Source organism: Mustelus asterias, unplaced genomic scaffold, assembly GCF_964213995.1.
Source record: "Mustelus asterias unplaced genomic scaffold, sMusAst1.hap1.1 HAP1_SCAFFOLD_248, whole genome shotgun sequence".
Taxonomy (NCBI): Eukaryota; Metazoa; Chordata; class Chondrichthyes; order Carcharhiniformes; family Triakidae; genus Mustelus; species Mustelus asterias.
The window spans coordinates 547559-571455 of NW_027590217.1; the positions used below are offsets into that span (position 1 = coordinate 547559).

Sequence of the window (23897 nt, forward strand, 5' to 3'; positions counted from 1 at the left end):
GGACCGAACCTTGTGGCACCCTACCAGTTACATCTTGCCAACTAGAGAAAGAGCCATCTATCCCCACTCTGCTTTCTGTTGGTTAGTTGCTTTGTAACATTCTTGTGGGTTATGAAGCTGTGACATTCCCACAACTTTTGTGGCTCAGATTCTCTCTCAATCTCTTGTCCTTGGTGTATTTTCCTTCTGACTCGACTTGGGGGTAAACCTTGTGCTTCAGGAGATTCATTGATACTGTGCATGGGGCTGGGAATTTCCTCAATGTCTGCTCCATGGGTAGATTCATCCAATAACTACACTCAGTCTTTCTCAGTTCCATCCATCGCTTCACATCACCATTTATTTCATTTGTTTTTTTATTGATTTAGCTTCAAACCAAAACTTTTACATCAGTGCAAACACATTTTAAAAAGCTGCAGGCAATAATCTGAACAACATTGGTTTTTACAATATTTTCTACAAGACACAGAGAACCAACCCTTCCCTCCTATCCCATACTCACTCCCTCCCGCCTCCCCCTTCCCCACTCCCTCTCCCCCCTCCCCTTCTCTCCTTCCCAACTCTTTCCCCCTCCCACCCCAATCCCCCTTCCCAATCGTTCCCCAGTCCGTTTGAAGTTTTATCTCCCGGAATGAGCTGTGGCAGTGCAGTAGCTGAGTATTTTCCAGTGGACAATGGAAAGTTCCGTTCCCAAACATCACAGGGACATTTCTGAGCAATTCACATCTTGGATGAGTCTGAATGTGAGCTGCGAGTATCTGCTGGTCACTGCTGAACCTGCAATACAGACAGCAGAGTAAGAACCTTGGATGTGCCGTACAGACAGTGTACCCAAAAAGACAGCGAGACTGTCTGTCCATCGGGAAGTGAACGGTAAAGGATTGTGGGGGTCTGTCCTTATTCTGGGAGATGGACCCTAAGGGATAGGTGGGGGTTCCTTATTCTGAGAGATGGGCACAAAAGGACAAAGGGTCTATCCTTATCCTGGGACATGGACACAAAAGGACAAGGGGGTCTGTCCTTATTCTGAGAGATGGATCCAAAAGAACAAAGAACAGTACAACACAGGAACAGGCCTTTCGGCCCACCAAACCTGCGCCGACACACGACACCTTTCTCAACTAAACACCTTTTGCCTCCACACGGTCCGTATCCCTCTATTCCCTGCCTATTCATGTATCTGTCAATCTGCCTCTTAAACATTGCTATTGTATCTGCTTCTACCGCCTCCTCTGGCAGCGCATTCCAGGCACTTACCACCCTCTGTGTACAAAACGTACCTCTCACATCTCCTTTAAACTTTGCCCCTTTTACTTTAAACCTATGTCCTCTCGTAATTGACATTTCTACCCAGGGGGTCTGTCCTTATTCTGGGAGATGGACCGTAAAGGACAGGGGGATCAGTCCTTATTCTGGGAGATGGGTCCTAAAGGACAGGGGGATCAGTCCTTATTCTGGGAGATGGACCGTAAAGGACAGGGGGTCTGTCCTTATTCTGGGAGATGGACACTGAAGGACAAGGGGGTCTGTCCTTATTCTGGGAGATGGACACTGAAGGACAGAGGGTCTGTCCTTATTCTGGGAGATGGACACTGAAGGACAGAGGGGTCTGTCCTTATTCTGGGAGATGGACACTGAAGGACAAGGGGGTCTGTCCTTATTCTAGGAGATGAAACCTGCAGAATAGGTTTATGGTTGTGCTCAGAATGAGTGTGGATAATTCTATTCTTCTGGTTCAGAGCTGTTGTCTTGTGTTTATCAAGATTACACACAACCAACAGATCAGATAAGCTGTCCTGTTCCTCACAGACGGGGACATAAAGGACAGGGAATCTGCCCTTCACTTTTTCTCTTCATTTACAGGATATGGGTGTTACTGGCTGGGACATCCCTAGCTGCCCTTGAGAAGGTGGTGGTGAGCTGCCTTCTTGAATCCGCTGCAATCCCTGAGGTGTAGGTACATCCATTGTGCTGTTAGGGAGGAACTGCCAAGATTTGGACCCAGCGACAGTGAAGGAATGGCCGATATGCTTCCAAGTCAGGATGGTGAGTGACTTAGAGGGGAACTTGCATGTGGTGGTGTTCCCACGTATCTGCTGCCCTTGTCCTTCTAGATGGTAGGAGTCAGAGGTTTGGAAGGTGCTGCCTAAGGAGCCTTTGTGAATGTCCGCAGTGCATCTTGTAGATGGTACACACGGCTGCCACTGTGCGTTGGTGATGGTGGAGTGAATGTTGGTGGATTCAAATGGGCTGCTTTGTCGTGGATGGTGTCGAGCTTCTTGAGTGTTGTTGGAGCTGCACTCATCCAGACATGTGGAGAGTATACCACCATCACCCTTCTGACTTGTGTCTTGTAGATGGTGGACACACTTTGTGGGGGTCAGGAGGTGAGTTACTCTCTGCAGGATTCCTAGTGTTTGATCTGCTCTTGTAGCTACAGTATTTATATGGCTGCGTCCAGTTCACCTTCTGGTCAATGATAACCCCCCAGGATGTTAATAGTGGGGGATTCAGCGATGGACACTAAAGAACAGGAAACTGACCTTTTGTGGGTGAGCTCGACATTAAAGGACAGGAAACCTGCCGTTACTCAAGGATATGGACAGTAAAGGACAGGGAGTCTGACCACATTCTGGGAGAGGGACACTACTGGGCGGCACAGTGGTTAGCACTGCTGCCTCACAGCACCAGGGACCCGGGTTCGATTCCCGGCTTGGGTCACTGTCTGTGCGGAGTCTGCACGTTCTCCCCGTGTCTGCGTGGGTTTCCTCCGGGTGTTCCGGTTTCCTCCCACAGTCCGAAAGACGCGTTGCTTCGGGTGCATTGGCCATGATAAATTCTCCGACAGTGTAACCCGAACAGGTGCCAGAGTGTGGCGACGAGGGGATTTTCACAATAACTTCATTGCAGTGTTAATGTAAGCCTTACTTGTGACACTAATGATAAAACTTTAAACTGGACAGGGAATCTGACCGTATTCTGGGATATGGACACTGAAGGGCAGGGAATCTGACCTTGTTCTGGGATATGGACACTAAAGGACAGGGAATCTGACCTTGTTCTGGGATATGGACACGAAAGGACAGGGAATCTGACCTTATTCTGGGATATGGACACTGAAGGACAGGGAATCTGACCTTGTTCTGGGACCTGGACACTAAAGGACAGGGAATCTGACCTCATTCTGGGACCTGGACAGGAAAGGGCAGGGAATCTGACCTTGTTCTGGGACCTGGACAGGAAAGGACAGGGAATCTGACCTCATTCTGGGACCTGGACAGGAAAGGACAGGGAATCTGACCTTGTTCTGGGTTATGGACACTAAGCGACAGGGAATCTGACCTCAGTATGGGCGATGGACAATAATTAACATGAAATCTGACCTTTTTTGGCACATGGACACTACAGGACAGGGAATCTGACCTTAATCAGGGAAATGGGCACTAAACAATCATAACATCCCGACAGGGCAGATGGAGGCCATTCAGCCCATCAAACTTACTCCTACAACAATCCCAACCAAGCTTTATCTCGTATTCCCACGTATTTATCCTGCCATTCCCCCTGACACTAAGGGGCAATCAACCTCACCCACACATCTTTGAACTGTAGGAGCAAACCGGAGCACCCAGAAATTCTGAGGTTGTTGTTGGAGATGGACACAAAAGGACAGGAAATCTTACCTTATTCTGGAAGAGGGACACTTAAGGACAGGGCATCTGATGTTATTCTGGGACATGGACCTCAGTCAGGGAAATGGACACTAAACAGCCATAGCATCCCGACAGTGCAGAAGGAGGCCATTCAGCCCATCCAGCCGGCACTGACACCAATCCCACCCAAGCCGATCTCGTGTACTCAAGGATTTACGCTGCTCATCCCCCTGACACTAAGGGGCAATTTAGCACAGCCAATCAACCTAACCCGCACATCTTTGGACTGTGGGAGCAAACCGGAGCACCCGGAGGAAATCCAGGCAGACACGGGGAGAAGGTGCAAACTCCACACAGACAGTTACCTGAGGCTGGACCTGAACCCGGATACCTGCTAACCACTGTGCCACCATGCTACCCTGGAGCGGACGGGGACCTGACTTTATTCTGGGACATGGACACTAAAGGACAGGGAATCTTACCTTACACCGGGAGTTCTACACTGAAAGACATGAAAGAATAGGGAATCTGAGCTTATTCTGGGACATGGTCATGAAAGGACAGGAAATCTAACTTTATCCTGGAATTTGGACACTAACCAACAGGAAATCTGACTTTATTCCTGGATTTGGACACAAAAAGGCAGAAAATCTGATGGTATTCTAGGAGATGGACACTAAAGGACAGGCTTTCTGACTTTATTCTAGGAGATGGACCCTAATGGACAGGGAATCTGACTTTATTCTGGGACATGGACACTAAAGGACAGGGAATCTGACTTTATTCTGGGACATGGACACTAAAGGACAGGAAATCTGACTTTATTCTGGGACATGGACACTAAAGGACAGGGAATCTGACCTTATTCTGGGACATGGACACTAAAGGACAGGGAATCTGGCCTTAATCTGGGACATGGACCAAAATACTGGAAAACCCACCTTATTCTGGGACATGGACACTGAAGAACTGGGAATCAGACGTTATTCTGCGACTTGGATACTAAAGGATCAGAACTCGGACCTCAGTCAGGGAAATGGACACGAAACAGCCATAGCATCCCGACAGTGTAGAAGGAGGCCATTCAGCCCATCCAGCCTGCACCGACACCAATCCCACCCAACCGATCTCGTGTACCCAAGGATTTACACTGCTTATCTCCTTGACACGAAGGGGCAATTTAGCATGGCCAATCAACCTAACCCGCACATCTTTGGACTGTGGGAGCAAACCGGAGCACCCGGAGGAAATCCAGGCAGACATGGGGAGAAGGTGCAAACTCCACACAGACAGTTACCTGAGGCGGGACCTGAACCCAGGACCCGTTTGCTGTGAGGCAGCAGTTCTAACCACTGTGCCACCATGCTGCCCCAGAGAGGATGGGAATCTGACTTTATTGTGGGACATGAACACTAAAGGACAGGGACCCTGTTCTTATTCTGGGACATGGACACTAAAGGACTGGGAATCTGACCTTATTCTGGGACCTGGACACTAAAGGACTGGGAATCTGACCTTATTCTGGGACCTGGACACTAAACGGCAGGGAATCTGATGTTATTCTGGGACATGGATACTAAAGGACAGAGATTGTGACTTATTTCCAAATTCCTATGTTCCTATTCCATACCATGAACACTAAAGGATAGGGAATCCCACCTTATTCTGGGACATGGACACTAACGGACAGGGAATCTGACCTTATCCTTGGACATGGACACTAAAGGACTGGGAATTAGATGTTATTCTGGGACATGGACACGAAAGGACAGGAAATCTGAGCTTATTCTGGGAGCTGGACACTAAAGGATGAGGAATCTGACCTTATTCTGGGAGCTGGACACTAAAGGATGAGGAACCTGACCTTATTCTGGGACATGGTGATGAAAGGACAGGAAATCTGACTTTATCCTGGATTTGGATACTAAAAGACTGAAATTCTGAGGTTGTTGTTGGAGATGGACACAAAAGCAGAGGGAATCTGACCTTATTCTGGGACATGGACACTAAAGGACAGGAATTCTGACCTTATTCTGGAAGAGGGACACTTAAGGACAGGGAATCTGACATTCTGGGATATGAACACTAATGGACAGGGAATGTGGCCTTAATCTGGGACATGGACCAAAATACTGGAAAACCCACCTTATTCTGGGACATGAACATTGAAGGACAGGGAATCTGACCTTTCGCTGGGAGTTCTACACTGACCGACACTAAAGGATAGGGAATCTGAGCTTATTCTGGGACCTGGACACTAAACGGCAGGGAATCTGATGTTATTCTGGGACATGGATACTAAAGGACACAGAATCTTTCCTTATTCTGGGACATGGACACTAAAGGATAGGGAATCTGACCTTATTCTGGGACATGGACAAGAAAGGACAGGAAATCTGACTTATTCCTGGATTTGGACACTAAAAAGCAGAAAATCTGATGTTGTTGTAGGAGATGGACACTCAAGGACACAGGATCTTTCCTTAGTCTGGGACATGGACACTACAGGACAGGGAATCTGACCTTATTCTGGGATATGGACGCTAATGGACAGGGAATCTGGCCTTAATCTGGGACATGGACACTACAGGACAGGGAATCTGATCTTATTCTGGGATATGGACGCTAATGGACAGGGAATCTGGCCTTAATCTGGGACTTGGATATGAAAGAACAGGGAATCTGACCTTATTCTGGGACATGGACACTAAAGGACAGGGAATCTGACCTTACACCGGGAGTTCTACACTGAAAGACATGAAAGGACAGGGAATCTGAGCTTATTCCGGGACATGGACAATAAAGGACAGGGAATCTGACCTTAGTCAGGGAAATGGACACTAAACAGCCATAGCATCCCGACAGTGCAGAAGGAGGCCATTCAGCCCATCCAGCCTACACCGACACCAATCCCACCCAAGCCTATCTCGTGTACCCAAGGATTTACACTGCTTATCCCCTTGACACTAAGGGGCAATTTAGCACAGCCAATCAACCTATCCCACACATCTTTGGACTGTAGGAGCAAACCGGAGCACCCGGAGGAAATCCAGGCAGACACGGGGAGAAGGTGCAAACTCCACACAGACAGTTACCTGAGGTCGGACCTGAACCCAGGACCCGTTTGCTGTGAGGCCGCAGTTCTAACCACTGTGCCACCATGCTGCCCCAGAGAGGATGGGAATCTGACTTTATTGTGGGACATGGACACTAAAGGACAGGGAATCTGACCTTATTCTGGGAAATGGACACTACAGGACTGGGAATCTGACCACTCGGGTGAATCGAAGCCCCCAGATCAGGTGAAGTGAAAAGCTTAAAATGGCAGTAGTTTGTTGCCACTCAACTGTGTGTGTGTTTGTAACCTAATGATTGGAATTAGAGAGTTGGAGAATAAGATGTGGGGATCAATTGAAGATAAACCCTGGCTTTATAGTGTGTGTTTGTTATCATTGAATTGAAAATTAAAGTCTGGTCACCTTGACGACAGTAACAAAGGTGCTGTAGAGGAAACTGAGAATAAACAGAATGGCAAAGGCAGCAACTGTCAGCGCGTTGTCATCTCCCTCCAAGTCTCCCATTTCTTCCTTTCCTTCCTCTCCTGTCTCATCTGGAGGTTTCTCTGAAACAAAGAAAAATCGGAGCTGTTAAAGTTCACATCAAGGTCCCCAACATCTCAACAGTTTGAAGATAACACAGCGAAGGAGGGGACGACAGTGGAGCAGCGGGGGGGAGGGAGGTGATGGCCTCGTGGTATTATCGCCAGACTATTCAACCAGAAACTCAGCTAATATTCTGGGGACCCGGCTTCGAATCCCGCCACAGCAGATGGTGGAATTTGAATTCAATAAAAAATATCTGGAATTAGGAGTCGACCAAAGATCATGAAACCATTGTCGATTGTTGTAAAAAAACCCCATCTGGTTCACTAATGTCCTTTAGGGAAGGAAATCTGCCATCCTTACCCGGTCTGGCCTACATGTGACTCCAGAGCCACAGCAATGTGGTTGATTCAACTGCCCTCGGGCAACTCGGGCTGGGCAATAAATGCTGGCCAGCCAGCGACGCCCATGTCCCACAAATCAATAAAGGAAAAGCAGTGGGAGCAGTGAATCATTAGAAACTCTCTCCTTCTCGACCTGTCTCTCTCTCTGATTCTGTCTCCCTCTTTGTCTTTCTCCCTCTCACACTGTCTTCCCTCTACCCCCAAGAATTCTGTTCTCTTGTTTCACTGTCAGTCTCACACTTTCTCTCTCTCTCTCTGTCATACTCTCTTTGTCTCCAAAACACCCATTGACCTGCAGGGAGCACTCTGAGATTATCCCCACAACCAGGATGAGATTCCTTTCACTTCAAGTATTTCTTTCTTTTTGATTCGCTGCCTCTATTTAATATTTCAGTTGACCCAATATTTTCTGAGGTGGCATTAGATGAACTTGTGCAGTCACCAGATACGACACTGACCTTATCTGCTCAGTGACACAAATTCCTGTGAGTGGTGATGTGAGAGAATGAGGGACCAAATGGGTTCTGAAAGTCTGCAGTTCATGGATCGATGTGATGGGGTTTTGTGGATAACATTCCCACCTCTGGCTCAGAAAATTGTGGGTTTGAGTTACACTCCAGAGACTAGAGTGCATCATTCAGGCGGGCACTCCGATGCAGGACTGAGAAAGTGCTGCAGTGTCGGAGGTGCCGCCCTTCGAATGAGATGTTAAGCGATGGCCCTCAGGCTGATGTTAATGTGTAAATGATCCACAACACGACTGGAAGAAGAGCAGGAAGTTCCCTGCAGTGTTCTGAGCCGGAAAACATCCATCTTTCAACCTCAACACCCAAAACCAGATGATCCGGTCATTCTCACAGTTCTCACTGTGGGAACTTACTGAGCGCAAATTGAAATGAGTAAACCGAGAAAGACCAAAGCCAACCTGACATTAGTATGGTACAATGATGATGGAGTTGTTTTAAAGTTTATTTATTAGTGTCACAAGTAGGCTTATCTTAACGCTGCAATGAAGTTACTGTGAAAATCCCCTCCTCGACACACTCCGGCGCCTGTTCGGGTACACTGAGGGAGAATTTAGCATGGCCAATGCACCTAACCAGCGCGTGTTTTGGACTGTGGGAGGAAACCGGAGCACCCGGAGGAAACCCACGCAGACACGGGGAGAACATGCAGACTCCACACAGACAGTGACCCAAGCTGGGGATTGAACCCGGGTCCCTAGCACTGCGAGGCAGCAGTGCTAACCGCTGTGCCACCGTGCTGCCCTGTTGTGGGCCATTCATCGCAACTGGTCTCCGATTAATCAGTGCACAATAAACCCAGACTTGAAGTGAGGAAATCCCAATGGGAAAATTGAAAACCTCAGGTCCAAGGACTCTGCTGGCCGCAAGCACATTACACTCACCACACCTCATGTCTGAAGTTAGGGCGGCACGGTGGCTAGCACTGCTACCTCACAGCGCCGGGGACCCAGGTTCGATTCCCAGCTTGGGTCACTGTCTGCATGTTCTCCCTGTGTCTGCGTGGGTTTCCTCCGGGTGCTCCAGTTTCCTCCCACAGTCCAAAAGACGTGCTGGTTAGGTGTATTGGCCATGCTAAATTCTCCCTCAGCGTACCCAAGCAGGCACCGGAGTGTGGCGACCAGGGGACTTTCACAGTAACTTCGTTGCAGTGTTAATGTCAGCCTACTTGTGACACTCATAAATAGACTTTAAGTTTGACTCATTTACTGTTTCTGAAAACGCACCAATAATGAAGACTCAAAACTGAAACCTTTTCACATCACGTTTATTGAAACTGGATCAGGACATTGACATTTTGCCACATACAATTAACCCTTTGTGGGATCTCACACAGCTTTCACACTCGATCAAACGCAGCAGAAAAATATTGCAAAGGGAACTCAGGACCTTCAGACATTTGGAGAAAAGGATGTTAGGTGTCTGATTCAATCACCAAATAGTTTTTTTTTCTCAATTATTGAGCAAGGTCAGATTTTGTTGCCGTTGTCTGTGACCTGTCACCAGAAGAGAGATGTTCTTGTGACCACAACAATCCTCTGGCTGCGTTAACCATCCATTCACAAGGATTATATAAATGGCTGATTGAATCGCCAGATGTTATGAGCAGGATTTATAGCTCTCGGTCAGGACAAGTGACACATTGACCAGGGTGGGTTTGCTGTGAGATTTATTAATGCTCCTGAACAGGTTTGTTGTGACTGACTCATGTCCCACCACACAGGAGTAAGTGGTGCCGCTGTTCCACTCGTCCGCAGAGACTGTCAGCTGACTGCCCGAGTTCCAGCCGCTGCGGCCGTCCTCGGTCACCGGCTGGTTCACGAATCCTGATTTCAGGAGAGTGTCGTTGGCCATCCAGGCCAGGTAGATCTCTGCGGGGGAGAATCCGGTCACCAGGCACACCAGGGTCGCAGTCTGATCCGTCTCCATCTCATCCGACGAAGGGGGAAGGAGGTAGACTTGAGGCTGAGTCTTAACCTCAACTGGAAACAGAGACAACATAGGTTAGACTGAGTCTTTCTCTCATCTTGTATTTACCCACTGACGCAAACCGGGTGAGGGAGACAGGGCGGCACGGTCGCACAGCAGGTTTCCACGCTGTAAACCGCTACCACTCTATGACTAATTCCATCCACACGTACCTTGGGCTTTCCTGATTGACCTCTTCTCCGGCGTGGGCAAACTCTTGTCCTCCACCGAACACAAATACTCGACCCCGCTCTCCCACTCTGCGGCAGGGACCGTCAGTCTGCTGAAGATCACGTCTCTGTCTCCATGTCTCTTGGGACTCTGAGTCTTCACTCCATCTTCTCTCACAATTCCATCCACCAGCCAGGTCACCCTGGCTCCCTCCAAATCACCATGAAGTATCTCACAAAGAATAGTGGCCGTCCTGTCCCTCCAGATCTCTTCGAAAGGAGGCTTCCTTAAGGTGACTGAGATCCCAGTGTCCAAACACTCACCTGGGTGAGAAATTACAATGATTATTTCATGATTCCCCAATGGGATGTGGACGTGGCTTTGCAAGGCTGGCGTTTCATGCCTGGCGTCACAGGTACAATAGTGGCTCACAGGGCTCTTTCACAGGGCACTTATGAGGCATCCACATTGGTTTGTGCCTGGAGCCACATTTGAGGCAGACAGGGTCAGGACAGTAGGCACAGCGGCACAGTGGTTAGCACTGCTGCCTCACAGCACCAGGGACCCGGGTTCAAATCCGGCCTCCGGTCACTGTCTGTGTGGAGTCTGCACGTTCTCCCTATGCCTGCGTGGGTTTCCTCCGGGTGCTCCAGTTTCCTTCCGCAGTTCCAAGACGTGCTGGTTAGGTGGGTTGGCCGTGCTAAATTGACCTTAGTGTTAGGGGGATCAGCAGGGTAAATATGTGGGGTTACAGGAATGGGGCCTGGGTGGGATTGTGGCCGGTATAGACTCGATGGGTCGAATGGCCTCAAAGAACAAAGAACATTACAGCACAGGAACAGGCCCTTTGGCCCTCCAAGCCTGCACCAACCATGCTGCCCCGACTGAAATAAAACCCCCGACCCTTCCGGGGACCATATCCCTCCATTCCCATCCTATTCATGTATTTGTCAAGATGCCCCTTAAAAGTCACGATCGTCTCTGCTTCCACTGCCTCCCCCGGCAGTGAGTTCCAGGCACCCACCACCCTCTGTGTAAAAAACGTGCCTCGTACATCTCCTTTAAACCTTGCCCCTCACACCTTAAACCTGTGCCCCCTAGTAATTGACTCTTCCACCCTGGGGAAAAAGCTTCTGACTATCCACTCTGTCCATGCCCCTCATAATCTTGTAGAATTCTATCAGGTCGCACCTCAACCTCCGTCATTCCAGTGAGAACAAACCAAGTTTCTCCAACCTCTCCTCATAGTTAATGCCCTCCAGACCAGGCAACATCCTGGTAAATCTTTTCTGTCCCCTCTCCAAAGCCTCCACATCCTTCTGGTAGTGTGGCGACCAGAATTGAACACTATATTCCAAGTGCCTCCTTCTGTGCTGTAGTGATTCTAATCTACAATCCTTCCTGAAAGGAACATTAACAAACCAGTTTGGTTTTTAACGACAATATAACAGCTTCTGGTTTACTGATGCCAATGTTTAATTTCCAATTTTTACTTTCTAAAACTGAATTCAAGTTCTCAAGCTGTCTTGGATTTGAACTCAGTTCTCTGGATCATTAATTGGCCGTGTCAGCCTTGGCGCATTAGCCGGGCTGCCTCCTCTACATTGCTGCATGTTCAAGCCCCACGACAGATACTTGAGTACATGAGCAAGAATGGCCAACCAGTACTGAGGGAACTCTGCACTGTTTGCAGTGCCGTCTTTCAGAAAGAGACCTGAAACCAAGGCCCCTTCTCAGGCTGAAGAAACAGATCCTCTTGTCAGGGTTTTGAAGAAGGGGAAAGTAGTCAATATTTAGCAGATTATCTGATCGCCATATTGCGATGTTGGCATGTCAGCCCCGACTCTCACCAACTTTTACAGATGCACCATAGAAAGCATTCTTTCTGGTTGTATCACAGCTTGGTATGGGGCTCCTGCTCTGCCCAAGACCGCAAGGAATTACAAAAGGGTCGTGAATCTAGCCCAATCCATCATGCAAACCAGCCTCCCATCCATTGACTTTGTCTCCACTTCCTGCTGCCTCGGGAAAAGCAGCCAGCATAATTAAGGACCCCACGCCCACCGGACATTCTCTTTTCCACCTTCTTCCGTCGGGAAAAAGATACAAAAGTCTGAGGTCACGTACCAACTGACTCAAGAACAGCTTCTTCTCTGCTGCTGTTGGACTTTCGAATGGACCGACCTCACATTAAGTTGATCTTTCTCTCCACTCTAGTCATGACTGTAACACTACATCCTGCACTCTCTCCTTTCCTTCTCTATGAACAGTCTGCTTTGTCTGTGTAGTGTGCAAGGAACAATACTTTTCACTGTATACCAAGACATGTGACAATAATAAATCAAATCAAATCAAATCAAATTTCTATAGGCAAATTAGTTGACATTTTCCTTGCCTTGAAGCTGTGTCTACACCTGATGGAAAGTACTTTACTGGTCGTGAAACACATTGGAACATCCTGAGGATGTGAAAGGTACAACATTCATGCGATTGTTTCTTTCTGTGTTCAGGCCTCTGGATGACTGGCCCACGGAAACACCCACTGCATAAACACGCGGACATTGTCCGTGTTAAACTTCCTGACCCTCACAGAGTTTAAAGCTTCAGGGATAAACAGTGTTAATTTTGGAGTTGGGGCCCCAGGGTCATACCTTGGATGTTCTTCACTGTCTCGTTGCCGTTGGAGTGGGAGGGTGGGTGAGACACAGCGCAGGTGAAAGCTGAGCCTTTCCTCCACTCCACTGTACTCACAGTCAGGTAGTGCCTGACACTGAATGTCTCTGCCTGCTCCAGAGCGGTGAGCCCAGCACGAGTCTTGGAGGAGATGAGAACACCATCTTTCTCCCAGGTGACATTCACGAGGTCTGGGTAGAATCCAGTGATCAAACACTCGAGTGTGGCTGTGTTCTTACTCTTCATCTCTTCTTCTGTTGGGGGCAGCAGTCTAACTGTGGGACTTTTTGGCTTCACTGGAACAAATGGGTAAACAATGGAAGTGTTAAACTTTTCCCCCTCAAGCTTACCAAAGTCAGATGATTAATTTCTGAATGTTTGCCCACCTTTTGCTCTGCTTATCCGTTTCGACACCGGTGCAGACGAGGCAGCACCGTGGACGGAGCACACAAACTCCACCCCGCTCTCCCACTCCTCTGCACTGGTTCGAAGTTGGCTGACGATAATGTGCAGGCTCCCTTCCCCTGTGGGCGGACGAGTCAAAACTCCGTCACTTCTCCTCTTGTCGCTCACTTCCCAGAGGATCTGGATTGGGCTCGGATCAGAACAGACGACTGAGCACTCCAGGGTAGCCGTCTTGTTCATCCAAACCTCTCTGATGGAAGGAGTTTGGATCAAGACAGACATTTCTGGGAATGGGAAAGGGGAAAAGTTCAGAGAAATTGAAACAAAAACAGAAAATGCTGGAGAAACTCAGCAGGTCTGACAGCACCTGTGGAGAGATGGGGCTTCCAATTCCAAACACAAAGGGACTTGGGAGTCCTTGTTCAAGATTCTCTTGAGGTTAACGTGTAGGTTCAGTCAACAGTTAGGAAGGCAAATGCAATGTTAGCATTCATGTCGAGAGGGCTAGAATACAAGGGCAGGGATGTACTTCTGAGTCTGTATAAGGCTCTGGTCAGACCCCATTTGGAGTATTGTGAGCAGTTTAGGGCCCCGTATCTAAGGAAGGATGTGCTGGCCTTGGAAAGGGTCCAGAGGAGCTTCACAAGAATGATCCCTGGAATGAAGAGCTTGTCGTGTGAGGAACCTGGATCACCTCGGGCTTAGAATCCTCATCCTAATGTTCCATTGGCTTCATCTCTCCTGATCTCTGTAATCTTCTCCATTCCTACACCGTCCAGAAACCCTGTATAACTCTAGTCTCTGGTACATCCTTCGCTTCCTTTCCCCCCATCATCTGTGGCCGTGCCTTCAACCATCTGGGCCCTAATCTCTGCAACTCACTGCCCAATCCTCAGCGACCTGTCACCTCTCTCCCCTCGTTTGAGACTCTCCTTAAAGCCTCCCTCTTCGGCCAAGCTTTCAGTATATCCCAATATCTTCTCCTTCTGACTCAGTGTCAGCTCCCCTTTGATTTTGCTCCTGTCAGGCCCTTTGGAATGGTTTGCGACATTGACGGCGCTATATCAATGCACATTGCCATTGACGGTAATTCCTTGTGAAAGAAGATGGTTAGTTTGCATTGGGAGAACAACCCCCAGGAATCAGAGGAAGTAACACAAGCTCCCTCTTCCTGCAGGTTGGGATTATTTCTGCACAACATGTACTTTCCCCAGTTTCATTCAGAGTTACTGGCCCGGGAAGATAACGTTGAATTGTTCACATTTTCTGTTTTATATTCATCTTTCAATTCATTCGTGGGACATGGGCATCGCTGGCTGGCCAGCATTTATTGCCCATCCCTCGTTGCCCTTGTTCAGAGGGCAGTTGAGAGTCGACCGCATTGCTGTGGCTCTGGAGTCACATGTAGGCCAGGCCAGGGAAGGATGGCAGATTTCCTTCTCTAAAGGACATCAGTGAACCAGATGGGTTTTCCCGACAATGGACAATGGTTTCGTGGTCATCAGTAGATTCTTAATTCCAGATACTTCTTATTGAATTCAAATTCCACCATCTGGCGTGGCGGGATTCGAACCTGGGCCCCCAGAACATGAGCTGAGTTTCTGGATTAATAGTCGAGCAATAATACCACAAGGCCATCGCCTCCCCTCAAGGACATTGGCATTTCAGATATCCAGCAGTTTACTCTGTGTGCTGTACAAAGAGCAGTACAGCACAGGAACAGGCCCTTCGGCCCTCCAAGCCTGCGCCGATCATGATGCCTGCCTCAACTAAAACCGCGTGCACTGACGGAGAGCGTATCCTTCCATTCCCATCCTATTCATGTATTCATCCCGTTGCCCCTTAAATGCTGCTATCGTACCTGCTCCCACCACCTCCCTGGGCAGCGCCTTCCAGACATTCACCACCCTCTGTGTAAAAAAACTTGTCTCGCACATCTCCTCTAAACTTTTCCTCACGCACCTTAAACCTATGTTCCCTCGTACTTGACTTTTCTACCCTAAGGAAAGAGCATCTGACTCTCCACTCTGTCCATGCCCCTCATAATCTTGTAAACCTCTATCCGGTCGCCCCTCCCCCATCAATTTCCGTTGTTCCAGTGAGAACAAACCGAGTTTCTCCAACCTCTCCTCATAGCTAATACCCTCCAGACCAGGCAACATCCTGGTAAACCTCTTCCGTACCCTCTCCAAAGCCTCCACATCCTACACTATTAAAATAACATTTATTTTATGAGTCACAAGTGCTGTGATCCACGCTGATCTCTCTTGATGTAATATTAACGCTCACAGAGAGACAGGATGACTATATCTGTGTCTGGATAAAAATCTCTCTTGTCCACCAGTCATCACCCCTTGCGGCTGCAGTTTCAGCTCATGTTCAGCACACACTGTCGGTCTGACAGGACTGGCTCTTTTATTAGGTTGAGACGTTCCGTTTCTCTCTCTTGTCTTTGAAACAAAACGTTCACCAATTTCCTTCCACTTTGGGATCGCTGATTCTGTTCATCACCAAGTCGGAGTCCATTTTCCAAGTTTGTCAGGAAACCTGGCAGGGTTTGTGAAAAGTCCCCTTAACCTTGTAAAATAATTGTATTATTATTAGACGCGGGACATTTAATTTCATTTACCCAGTGTGAGGAAATTGAAAAAACACAGTCGAGAGGGCGAGAATACAAGAGCAGGGATGGACTTCTGAGGCTGTATAAGGCTCTGGTCAGACCCCATTTGGAGTATTGTGAGCAGTTTTGGGCACCATATCTAAGGAAGGATGTGAGGGCCTTGGAAAGGGTCCAGATAAGGTTCACAAGAATGATCCCTGGAATGAAGAGCTTGTCGTATGAGGAACGGTTGAGGACTCTGGGTCTGTACTCGTTGGAGTTTAGAAGGATGAGGGGAGGATCTTAGTAAAATTTACAGGATACTGCAAGGCCTGGATAGAGTGGATGTGGAGAGGATGTTTCCACTGGTAGGAAAAACTAGAACCAGAGGGCACAACCTCAGACTAAAGGGACGATCCTTTAAAACAGAGATGAGGAGGAATTTCTTCAGCCAGAGAGTGGTGAATCTGTGGAACTCTTTGCCGTAGAAGGCTGTGGAGGCCGGGTCATTGAGACAGAGATAGATAGGTTCTTGATTAATAAGGGGATCAGGGGTTATGGGGAAAAGGCAGGAGAATGGGGATGAGAAAAATATCAGCCAGGATTGAATGGCGGAGCAGACTCGATGGACCGAGCGGCCTAATTCTGCTCCTATATCTTGTGGTCTTCCCCAAACTTGGTTTCCTGTGAAGATTGAGTTTCTGTCATTGACTGATATTAGTCTCCAGGATTGCAGGAGTGAAGGGAACTGTTTCCGTTTCTGCAACCCAGAATTTAATCTAAAACTGCGCAGATAGCGCAGGGCACCAGTTAAATCCTTGTGTCCTGAATCACCGATTTGCCACAGGGCCAACACCATTGGAGGAGCCAATCACACCATTCTACTGGATCAACGAGACCCAACCCACCAGATCCCAACCTTACCATCTCTCTGGGTGACAAACGTGCTTCTAATTCTTGACAGACTTTGAGAGACAATGGTCAGGCGCTGGGGTCAGGTTCCTATTCAATCTGACCTGGAGCATTTCACAAGAAAATGACCATTTAGATTAGAAACATAGAAGATAGGAGCAGGAGGAGGCCATTCAGCCCTTCAAGCCTGCTCCGCCATTCATCACCATCATAGCTGACTGTCCAACTCAACAGCCTAATTCTGCTTTCTCCCCAGAATCTTCGACCCTGTTCACCCCAAGTGCTACATCTAGCCGCCTCTTGAATACATTCAATGTTTTGGCATCAACTACTTCCTGTGGTAATGAATTCCACAGGCTCACCACTCTTTGGGTGAGGAAATGTCTCCTCACCTCCGTCCTAAATGGTCTACCCCGACTCATCAGACTGTGAGCCCCTGGTTCTGGACACTCACATCGGGAATATCCTCCCTGCATCTACCCTGTCTAGTCCTGTTAGAATTTTACAAGTCTCTATGAGATTCCCCTCCTCATTCGTCTGAACTCCAGGGAAAACAATCCTAACCTGGTCAATCTCTCCTCATACATCAGTCCCGCCATCCCTGGGATCAGCCTGGTAACCCTTCGCTGCAACTCCCTCGAGAGCAAGAACATCCTTCCTCAGAAAAGGAGACCAAAACTGCACACAATACTCTAGGTGTGGCCTCACCAAGGCCCTGTATAATTGCAACAACACATCCCTGCTCCTGTACCCGAAACCTCTCGCAATGAAGGCCAATATACCATTTGCCTTCTTTACCGCCTGCTGCACCTGCATGCTTACCTTCAGCGACTGGTACACAAGGACACCCAGGTCCCGCTGCACACTCCCCTCTCCCAATTTACAGCCATTCGGGTAGTAATCTGCCTTCTTGTTTTTGCTTCCAAAGTGAATATCCTCACACTTATCCAAATTACACTGCATCTGCCACTGATTAGCCCACTCAGCCAACCTGTCCAGATCATGCTGAAGGATCTCTGCATCCTCCTCACAGTTCAGGAGTGGGTTGGGTGGGGGGGGGAACCCAAACTATGGCTGTTGCTTTTTGCATTGTTGACACTTTCATTCTGACAGACACCATGGGCTGGATCTGAACCTCCTGGATGGCTCTTAATAACATTCAACAGCCAATTCCATTCACAGTCAATGCTTTATTGAACAAATTTGAGGGCGACAGTTAAATTGGAGGTTGTCGCCACTTTCGAGGGTCACATTGAGGTTAGTCTTGTAGACAATCTTCGGCACACACCCAGCACAAGTGCAAGGAGGACAAGTGCTAGCAACATTAGCACCTAGATCTGGAAGATTTGCATTTCCACCTGGAATTGGAAGAGTTGCAGATTAAGCCTTACACATTTTCACTCCCCCTCCCGTGTGCCGGGAAAGTGGGAGAACCACACGGCCCCGGAACTCAGCTCAGTCCTGCCTTTTCAGGATCCGAAAGGGTCCGGATCATGTTGATGTTGAAAAGCCGACTCACCTTGTCCAGAACGGTCAGAGGAAATTGATCTGAGCTTCGAGGGGGGAGGTGCGGTCAGAGAGTCATACAGCGCAGAAAAGGCCTTTCAGCCCACCGAGTCTGCACCAACAATAACCACCAGTAAACACGCGCTAATCCCATTTTCCAGCACTTCTCCCCATGAATGTCATGGGGAGGAATTCACCCCTCCCGCCCACCAAGGGAATCATAGCGAGTGGGGGGGGGGGGGGGGGCGGGAGGGCGGGGTTGACCACGCAAAGGTCTATTGACTCAGGGGGGGTGGGGGGGTCCCGGTTTTGAGGCGAGCGTGGCTGGAAAATCCCACCCATGATGTTTCAAGTGCCCATCTGTAAGGGGAAAAACGTAAGGAAAGCACACTTTAAAATAACTGCCTGGCACATAAAGAGTTAACTGGGAAAGGAACCATAAAACAGACACCGGCTTCCACTTAGACAAAGATCACTTGAAATCAAACCCAACAGACAAGCCATTTGGAATCACAGACAGTGATTTAAAGTTAACAAACACCTCAGGAAGCCAGCCAAGGATCGAGACATCTTTTAGATAAGGGAAAACCCGAGACAAAGGGAGTAGATTAGTCATAGGAAGAGCGGGAAAATATGAATGCAGGAAAACCGATTCGCACCTGAATGAGCCGAAACCAACCATTGATAGCCACAGACATAGGAAATATACCCATTCATAAGAACAATACTATGTTAAATGTTTGTATCTGTTTGTATCTGCCTATAACGATGTGATAATGTTCAAATCTCCGGTCCATCTATTGTGTAAAAAGTATAAAGATGGACCGTTCCCGACATTTTACGGAGAGAAGGTTTGCTACTGACTCGTGCCTTGTCTCCACGGAGCTCCGTTGACTAAACTGTATTTTGGAACCTTGAGATCTGACTACGAGTGGATTTTTCCCACAACACCCTCCAAATATTTTTTAAAGGTTGTAAGGTTTCCAGCCTCCACTACCTTCCCAGGCAGCGCATTCCAGATTCCCACCAACTCCTGCGTGATTTTCTTTTCTCAAATCCCCTCTGAATCTCCTATCCCTCACTCTAAAACTCTGCTCCCTCCTGATTGAGGGATGAGGGGTTTGTCGTACGAAGAGAGATCGAGCAGTTTAGGCCTATATTCTCTGGAATTTAGAAGAATGAGGGAAGATCACAATGAGGTGTACAAGATGATAAAAGGTATGGATGAAGTAGACGTGGAGAGGACGCTTCCTCTTGTGGGGCATTCTGGGACGAAAGGTCAGAGTCTTAGGATAAGGGGCAGCAAATTTAAAACAGAGTTGAGGAGAAACGACTTCTCCCAAAGGATTGTGAATCTGTGGAATTCGCTGCCCCAAAGAGCGGTGGATGCTGGGACAGTGAATAAATTTAAGGAGGGGTTAGACTGATTTTTAATTGGTAATGGGTTGAAGGGTTACGGAGAGAATGTAGGACTCCTCAACCCAGGGGAACAGCTACTCCCTACTCACCCTATCCAAAGCCCTCATAATCTTATCCACCTCAATCATGTCCCCCTCAGCCTTCTCTGATCTAAAGAAAGTAAACCCAGCTTATCCAGTTTCTCCTTATAGTTCAAATACTCCATTCCCAGGCAGCATCCTGGTGAACCTCCTCTGCACCCCCTCCAGTGCGATCAATCCTTCCTATAGTGAGGTGGCCAGAACTGCACACAGTCCTCCAGCTGTGGCCTCACCAACACTCTGTACGGCTCCAACATGACCTCCTTGCTCTTCTACTCTGTACCACGTCTGATAAAAGCAAGTGGTGGGGGGGGGAGTTCTATCGAAAAGGAAAATGTGGGGAATGAATTGATGAGCAGTCAGTTGGGTGATTTCTGGAGCAGGCTCAGGAGACGGTGAGGCCAATCCCGGCAAATCCTTCAAACGCAAAACTGGAAAGGTTTCTTGGATGAAGCAGCATTTGGGAGGCAGTAGAAAAGGAAATGCTGGGAGCTGATTTGAACTGTGGATGGGATTCGATGTGTTGGGTATCAGATGGGATGTTATCAGGTGAACCACTTCACACCCAGCCCCATTTTCATTTTGAGTCACAGAGAGTCCCATTGGATAAGGCTGGGAAACAGACAGTGACCCAATTCCAGCAGTTTCCCTCTGCTTCCTGCATTCCCTTCAAATTACTCCCCTTCAGTGTCAGTTAAATGTCAAAACACCAAACACTAAACATTTCACCTCTCACTGCAGGGTTGTTACTGGGGACAGTGATTCTGAATTGAGGGAGAGTCTTTGCCCATGAAGTGAACACAAGTCTGAATTACTGACGGGATATTCCTTTCCTCTCTCAGACACCACTTACCCTCTCGGTATCTCAAGCTGATCCCGCGGTTGAAGTTCGAAGGTGTGTGGGTCACTTGACAAACGTAGACATCTCCTCTCTTCCAATCTACCACAGGGACTGTCAGGTAAGAGACCGTTTCGAATGTATCGCCGGGTCTCTGTTTGGAAGGGAGAACAACACCTGTTTGACCCACTTGGCCTTTCTTCCAGGAAACCTGGATGCTGTCGGGAGCAAATCCAGATATCATACAGCCCAGGACAGCAGTAGTTTGATTGTAGATAACCTCCGCGGATGGGACAAGGGGGATGACGTTCGGACCTGTAACACATTTCAGCATGTTTCAGATGACACAATAGTTTTGCTACAGGAAAGACATATTCTATCCTTTAACATCCAGAGTAACCATCACCATGCCAACCTCTCATTGGTCCATTTGACCGGCTTCTCCTGAAATATTCGCTGAACCTTTTCGTTCTAGATTCTGACAAACAGCGAGAATCCTTCAGTGTTTTAGCTCCTGAGTGACTTGCTGTACAAGGTCAGCTTTCTCCTGCTGGTATCTGACAATCTCACAGTGCCGAGAACCAGTCTGAGATTGTCATAGAGGCATAGAGGTTTACAGCCTGGAAACAGGCCCTTCGGCCCAACTTGTCCATGCGCCCTTTTTTTTTAACCCCTCAGCTCGTCCCAATTGCCTGCATTTAGCCCATATCCTTCTATACCCATCGTACCCATGTAACTGTCTAAATGCTTTTTAAAAGATAAAATTGTACCCGCCTCTACTACGACCTCTGGCAGCTTGTTCCAGACACTCAGCACTCTCTGTGTGAAAGAATTGCCCCTCTGGACACTTTTGTATCTCTCCACTCTCACTTAAACCTATGCCCTCTAGTTTTAGACTCCCCTACCTTTGGGAAAAGATATTGACTATCTCGCTGATCTGTGCCCCTCATTATTTCATAGACCTCTATAAGCTCACCCCTCAGCCTCCTACGCTCCAGAGAAAAATGTCCCAGTCTATCCAGCCTCTCCTTATAACTCAAACCATCAAGTCCCGGTAGCATCCGAGTAAATCTTTTCTGCACTCTTTCTAGTTTAATAATATCCTTTCTATAGTAGGGTGGCCAGAACAGTATTGGATATCACTTCATAACGTTGTTGCTGAGACTTTGGCCATTTTAGGTAGAATTTACAATTCTCCACATGGGGACAAGTTTAGCCTCAACTCTGCACTCCGCCTCCCCCTGATAACCTGTAACTCCCTTGTTAGTCAGAATCTATCCGTCTCTCTGCCTTAATAATATCGACTGACCCAGTCTCCACCGCTGTCTGGGTTTCAAGGATTCACCACCCTCTTAAGAGTATTGATAGGCAAAGGGATCTGGGTGTACAGGTACACAGGTCACTGAAAATGGCAACGCAGGTGGAGAAGGTTGTCAAGAAGGCATACAGTATGCTTGCCTTCATCGGCCGGGACATTGAGTTTAAAAATTGGCAAGTCATGTTGCAGCTTTATAGAACCTTAGTTAGGCCGCACTTGGAATATAGTGTTCAATTCTGGTTGCCACACTACCAGAAAGATGTGGAGGCTTTGGAGAGGGAACAGAAAAGATTGACCAGGATGTTGCCTGGTATGGAGGGCATTAGCTATGAGGAGAGGTTGGAGAAACTTAGTTTGTTCTCACTGGAACGACGGAGGTTGTGGGGTGACCTGATAGAAGTCTACAAAATTATGAGGGGCATGGACAGAGTGGATAGTCAGAAGATTTTTCCCATGGTGAAAGAGTCAATTATTGGGGGGCACAGGTTTAAGATGCGAGGGGAAAGGTTTAAAGGAGATGTACAAGGCAAGTTTTTTACAGAGAGGGTGGTGGGTGCCTGGAACTCGTTGCCGGGGGAGGGAGTGGAAGCAGATAGTGACTTTTAAAGAGTATTTAAAGAGACTTTTAAAGTGCCTTGACAAATACATGAATGAGATGGGAATAGAGGGATCTGGTCCCCAGAAGGGTAGGGAGTTTTAGTTCAGTCGGGCAGCACGGTCGGTGCAGGCTTGGAGGGCCTAAGGGCCTGTTCCTTTACTGTAATTTTCTTTGTTCTTTGGTCTTTGTTCTCTGTGAGAAAAGGTTTCTTCTCATCCCCATCTTAAGAAGCACGGCGCCACAGTGGGTTAGCACTGCTGCCTCACAGGGCCAGGGACCCAGGTTCAATTCCGGCCTTGGGTCACTGTCTGTGCAAGTCTGCACGTTCTCCCCGTGTCTGCATGGGTTTCCTCCAGGTGCTCCAGTTTCCTCCCACAGTCCAAAAGGCGTGCTGATAGGTGGATTGGCCGTGCTAAATTGTCCCTCAGTGTCAAGGGGATTAGTCGGGTAAATATGAGAGGTTACGGGGATAGGGCCTGGTTGGGATTGTTGTCAGTGCAGACTCGATGGGCCGAATGGCCTTCTTCTGCACTGTAGGGATTCTATGATTAAACAGAAGACCCCTTATTTTCAAACTGTGTCCCCCCCGTTCTATCTTGTTCCACAAGGGGAAACTTCCTTTCATCACGCACCCTGTCAAGTACCCTCAGGATCTCATATGATTCAACAAGATCACTTCGCAATCTTCTAAACTCCAATGAATGCAGGTCCAGTATGTCTAACCTTTCCTCCCCCACCCCTATGTTATGTACCAGGACACCCAGATCCCTCTGTATCCCTGAGTTCTGCAATCTCTCTCTCTTTGTTGAAGTAATACGCTGCATTTTTATCCTTCCTGCCAAAGTGGACAGGTTCACATTCTCCCACATTGTCCCCCATCGACCAAATTAACCTACCTGTGTCCCTTTGCAGACTCCTGATGTCCTTTTTTGCGACTTATTTTCTCACCTATCTTTGCGTCATCGGGCAAACGTCGTAACTATACAATCAGCCCCTTCATCCAAGTGGTGGTAAATATTTCAGGCCTCGGCAGTGATCTCTGTGACACTCTACTCATCACATCTTGCCAGCCAATCGGAAATAGATCCATTATTCCTACTCTCTGCTTCCTGTTGCTAACCGACCCTCCATGCATGCTAATATGTTACCCTCTCCCACCCGGCACTGTGAGCTCTTATTTTGTGGAGGAACCTTTGATGTGGCGCCTTGTCAAATGCCTCCTGGAAA

At 48.1% G+C, this 23897-nt stretch overlaps 1 protein-coding gene across 7 annotated transcripts in view; it reads right to left on the reverse strand.

Annotated features, from left to right (window-relative positions):
- Positions 1–606: 606 nt before the first annotated feature.
- LOC144485924 (immunoglobulin gamma-1 heavy chain-like) overlaps positions 607–23897 on the reverse strand; it is a 40942-nt gene continuing 17651 nt past the window's right edge. For 5 of the 7 annotated variants that reach the window (XM_078203995.1, XM_078203993.1, XM_078203994.1 and 2 more), the window contains exons 5-9: positions 20770–21069; positions 13382–13684; positions 12974–13291; positions 10325–10645; positions 9434–10165 (exon numbers count right to left, since the gene is read on the reverse strand). In XM_078203995.1, coding sequence (XP_078060121.1) covers positions 9783–10165; positions 10325–10645; positions 12974–13291; positions 13382–13684; positions 20770–21069 — 1625 coding nt within the window. In that variant the 3' untranslated portion in view covers positions 9434–9782. Of the gene's footprint in view, positions 778–7132; positions 7276–9433; positions 10166–10324; positions 10646–12973; positions 13292–13381; positions 13685–20769; positions 21070–23897 lie in introns of those variants that run through there. The other 2 variants (XM_078203997.1, XM_078203996.1) reach the window with 1 other exon arrangement.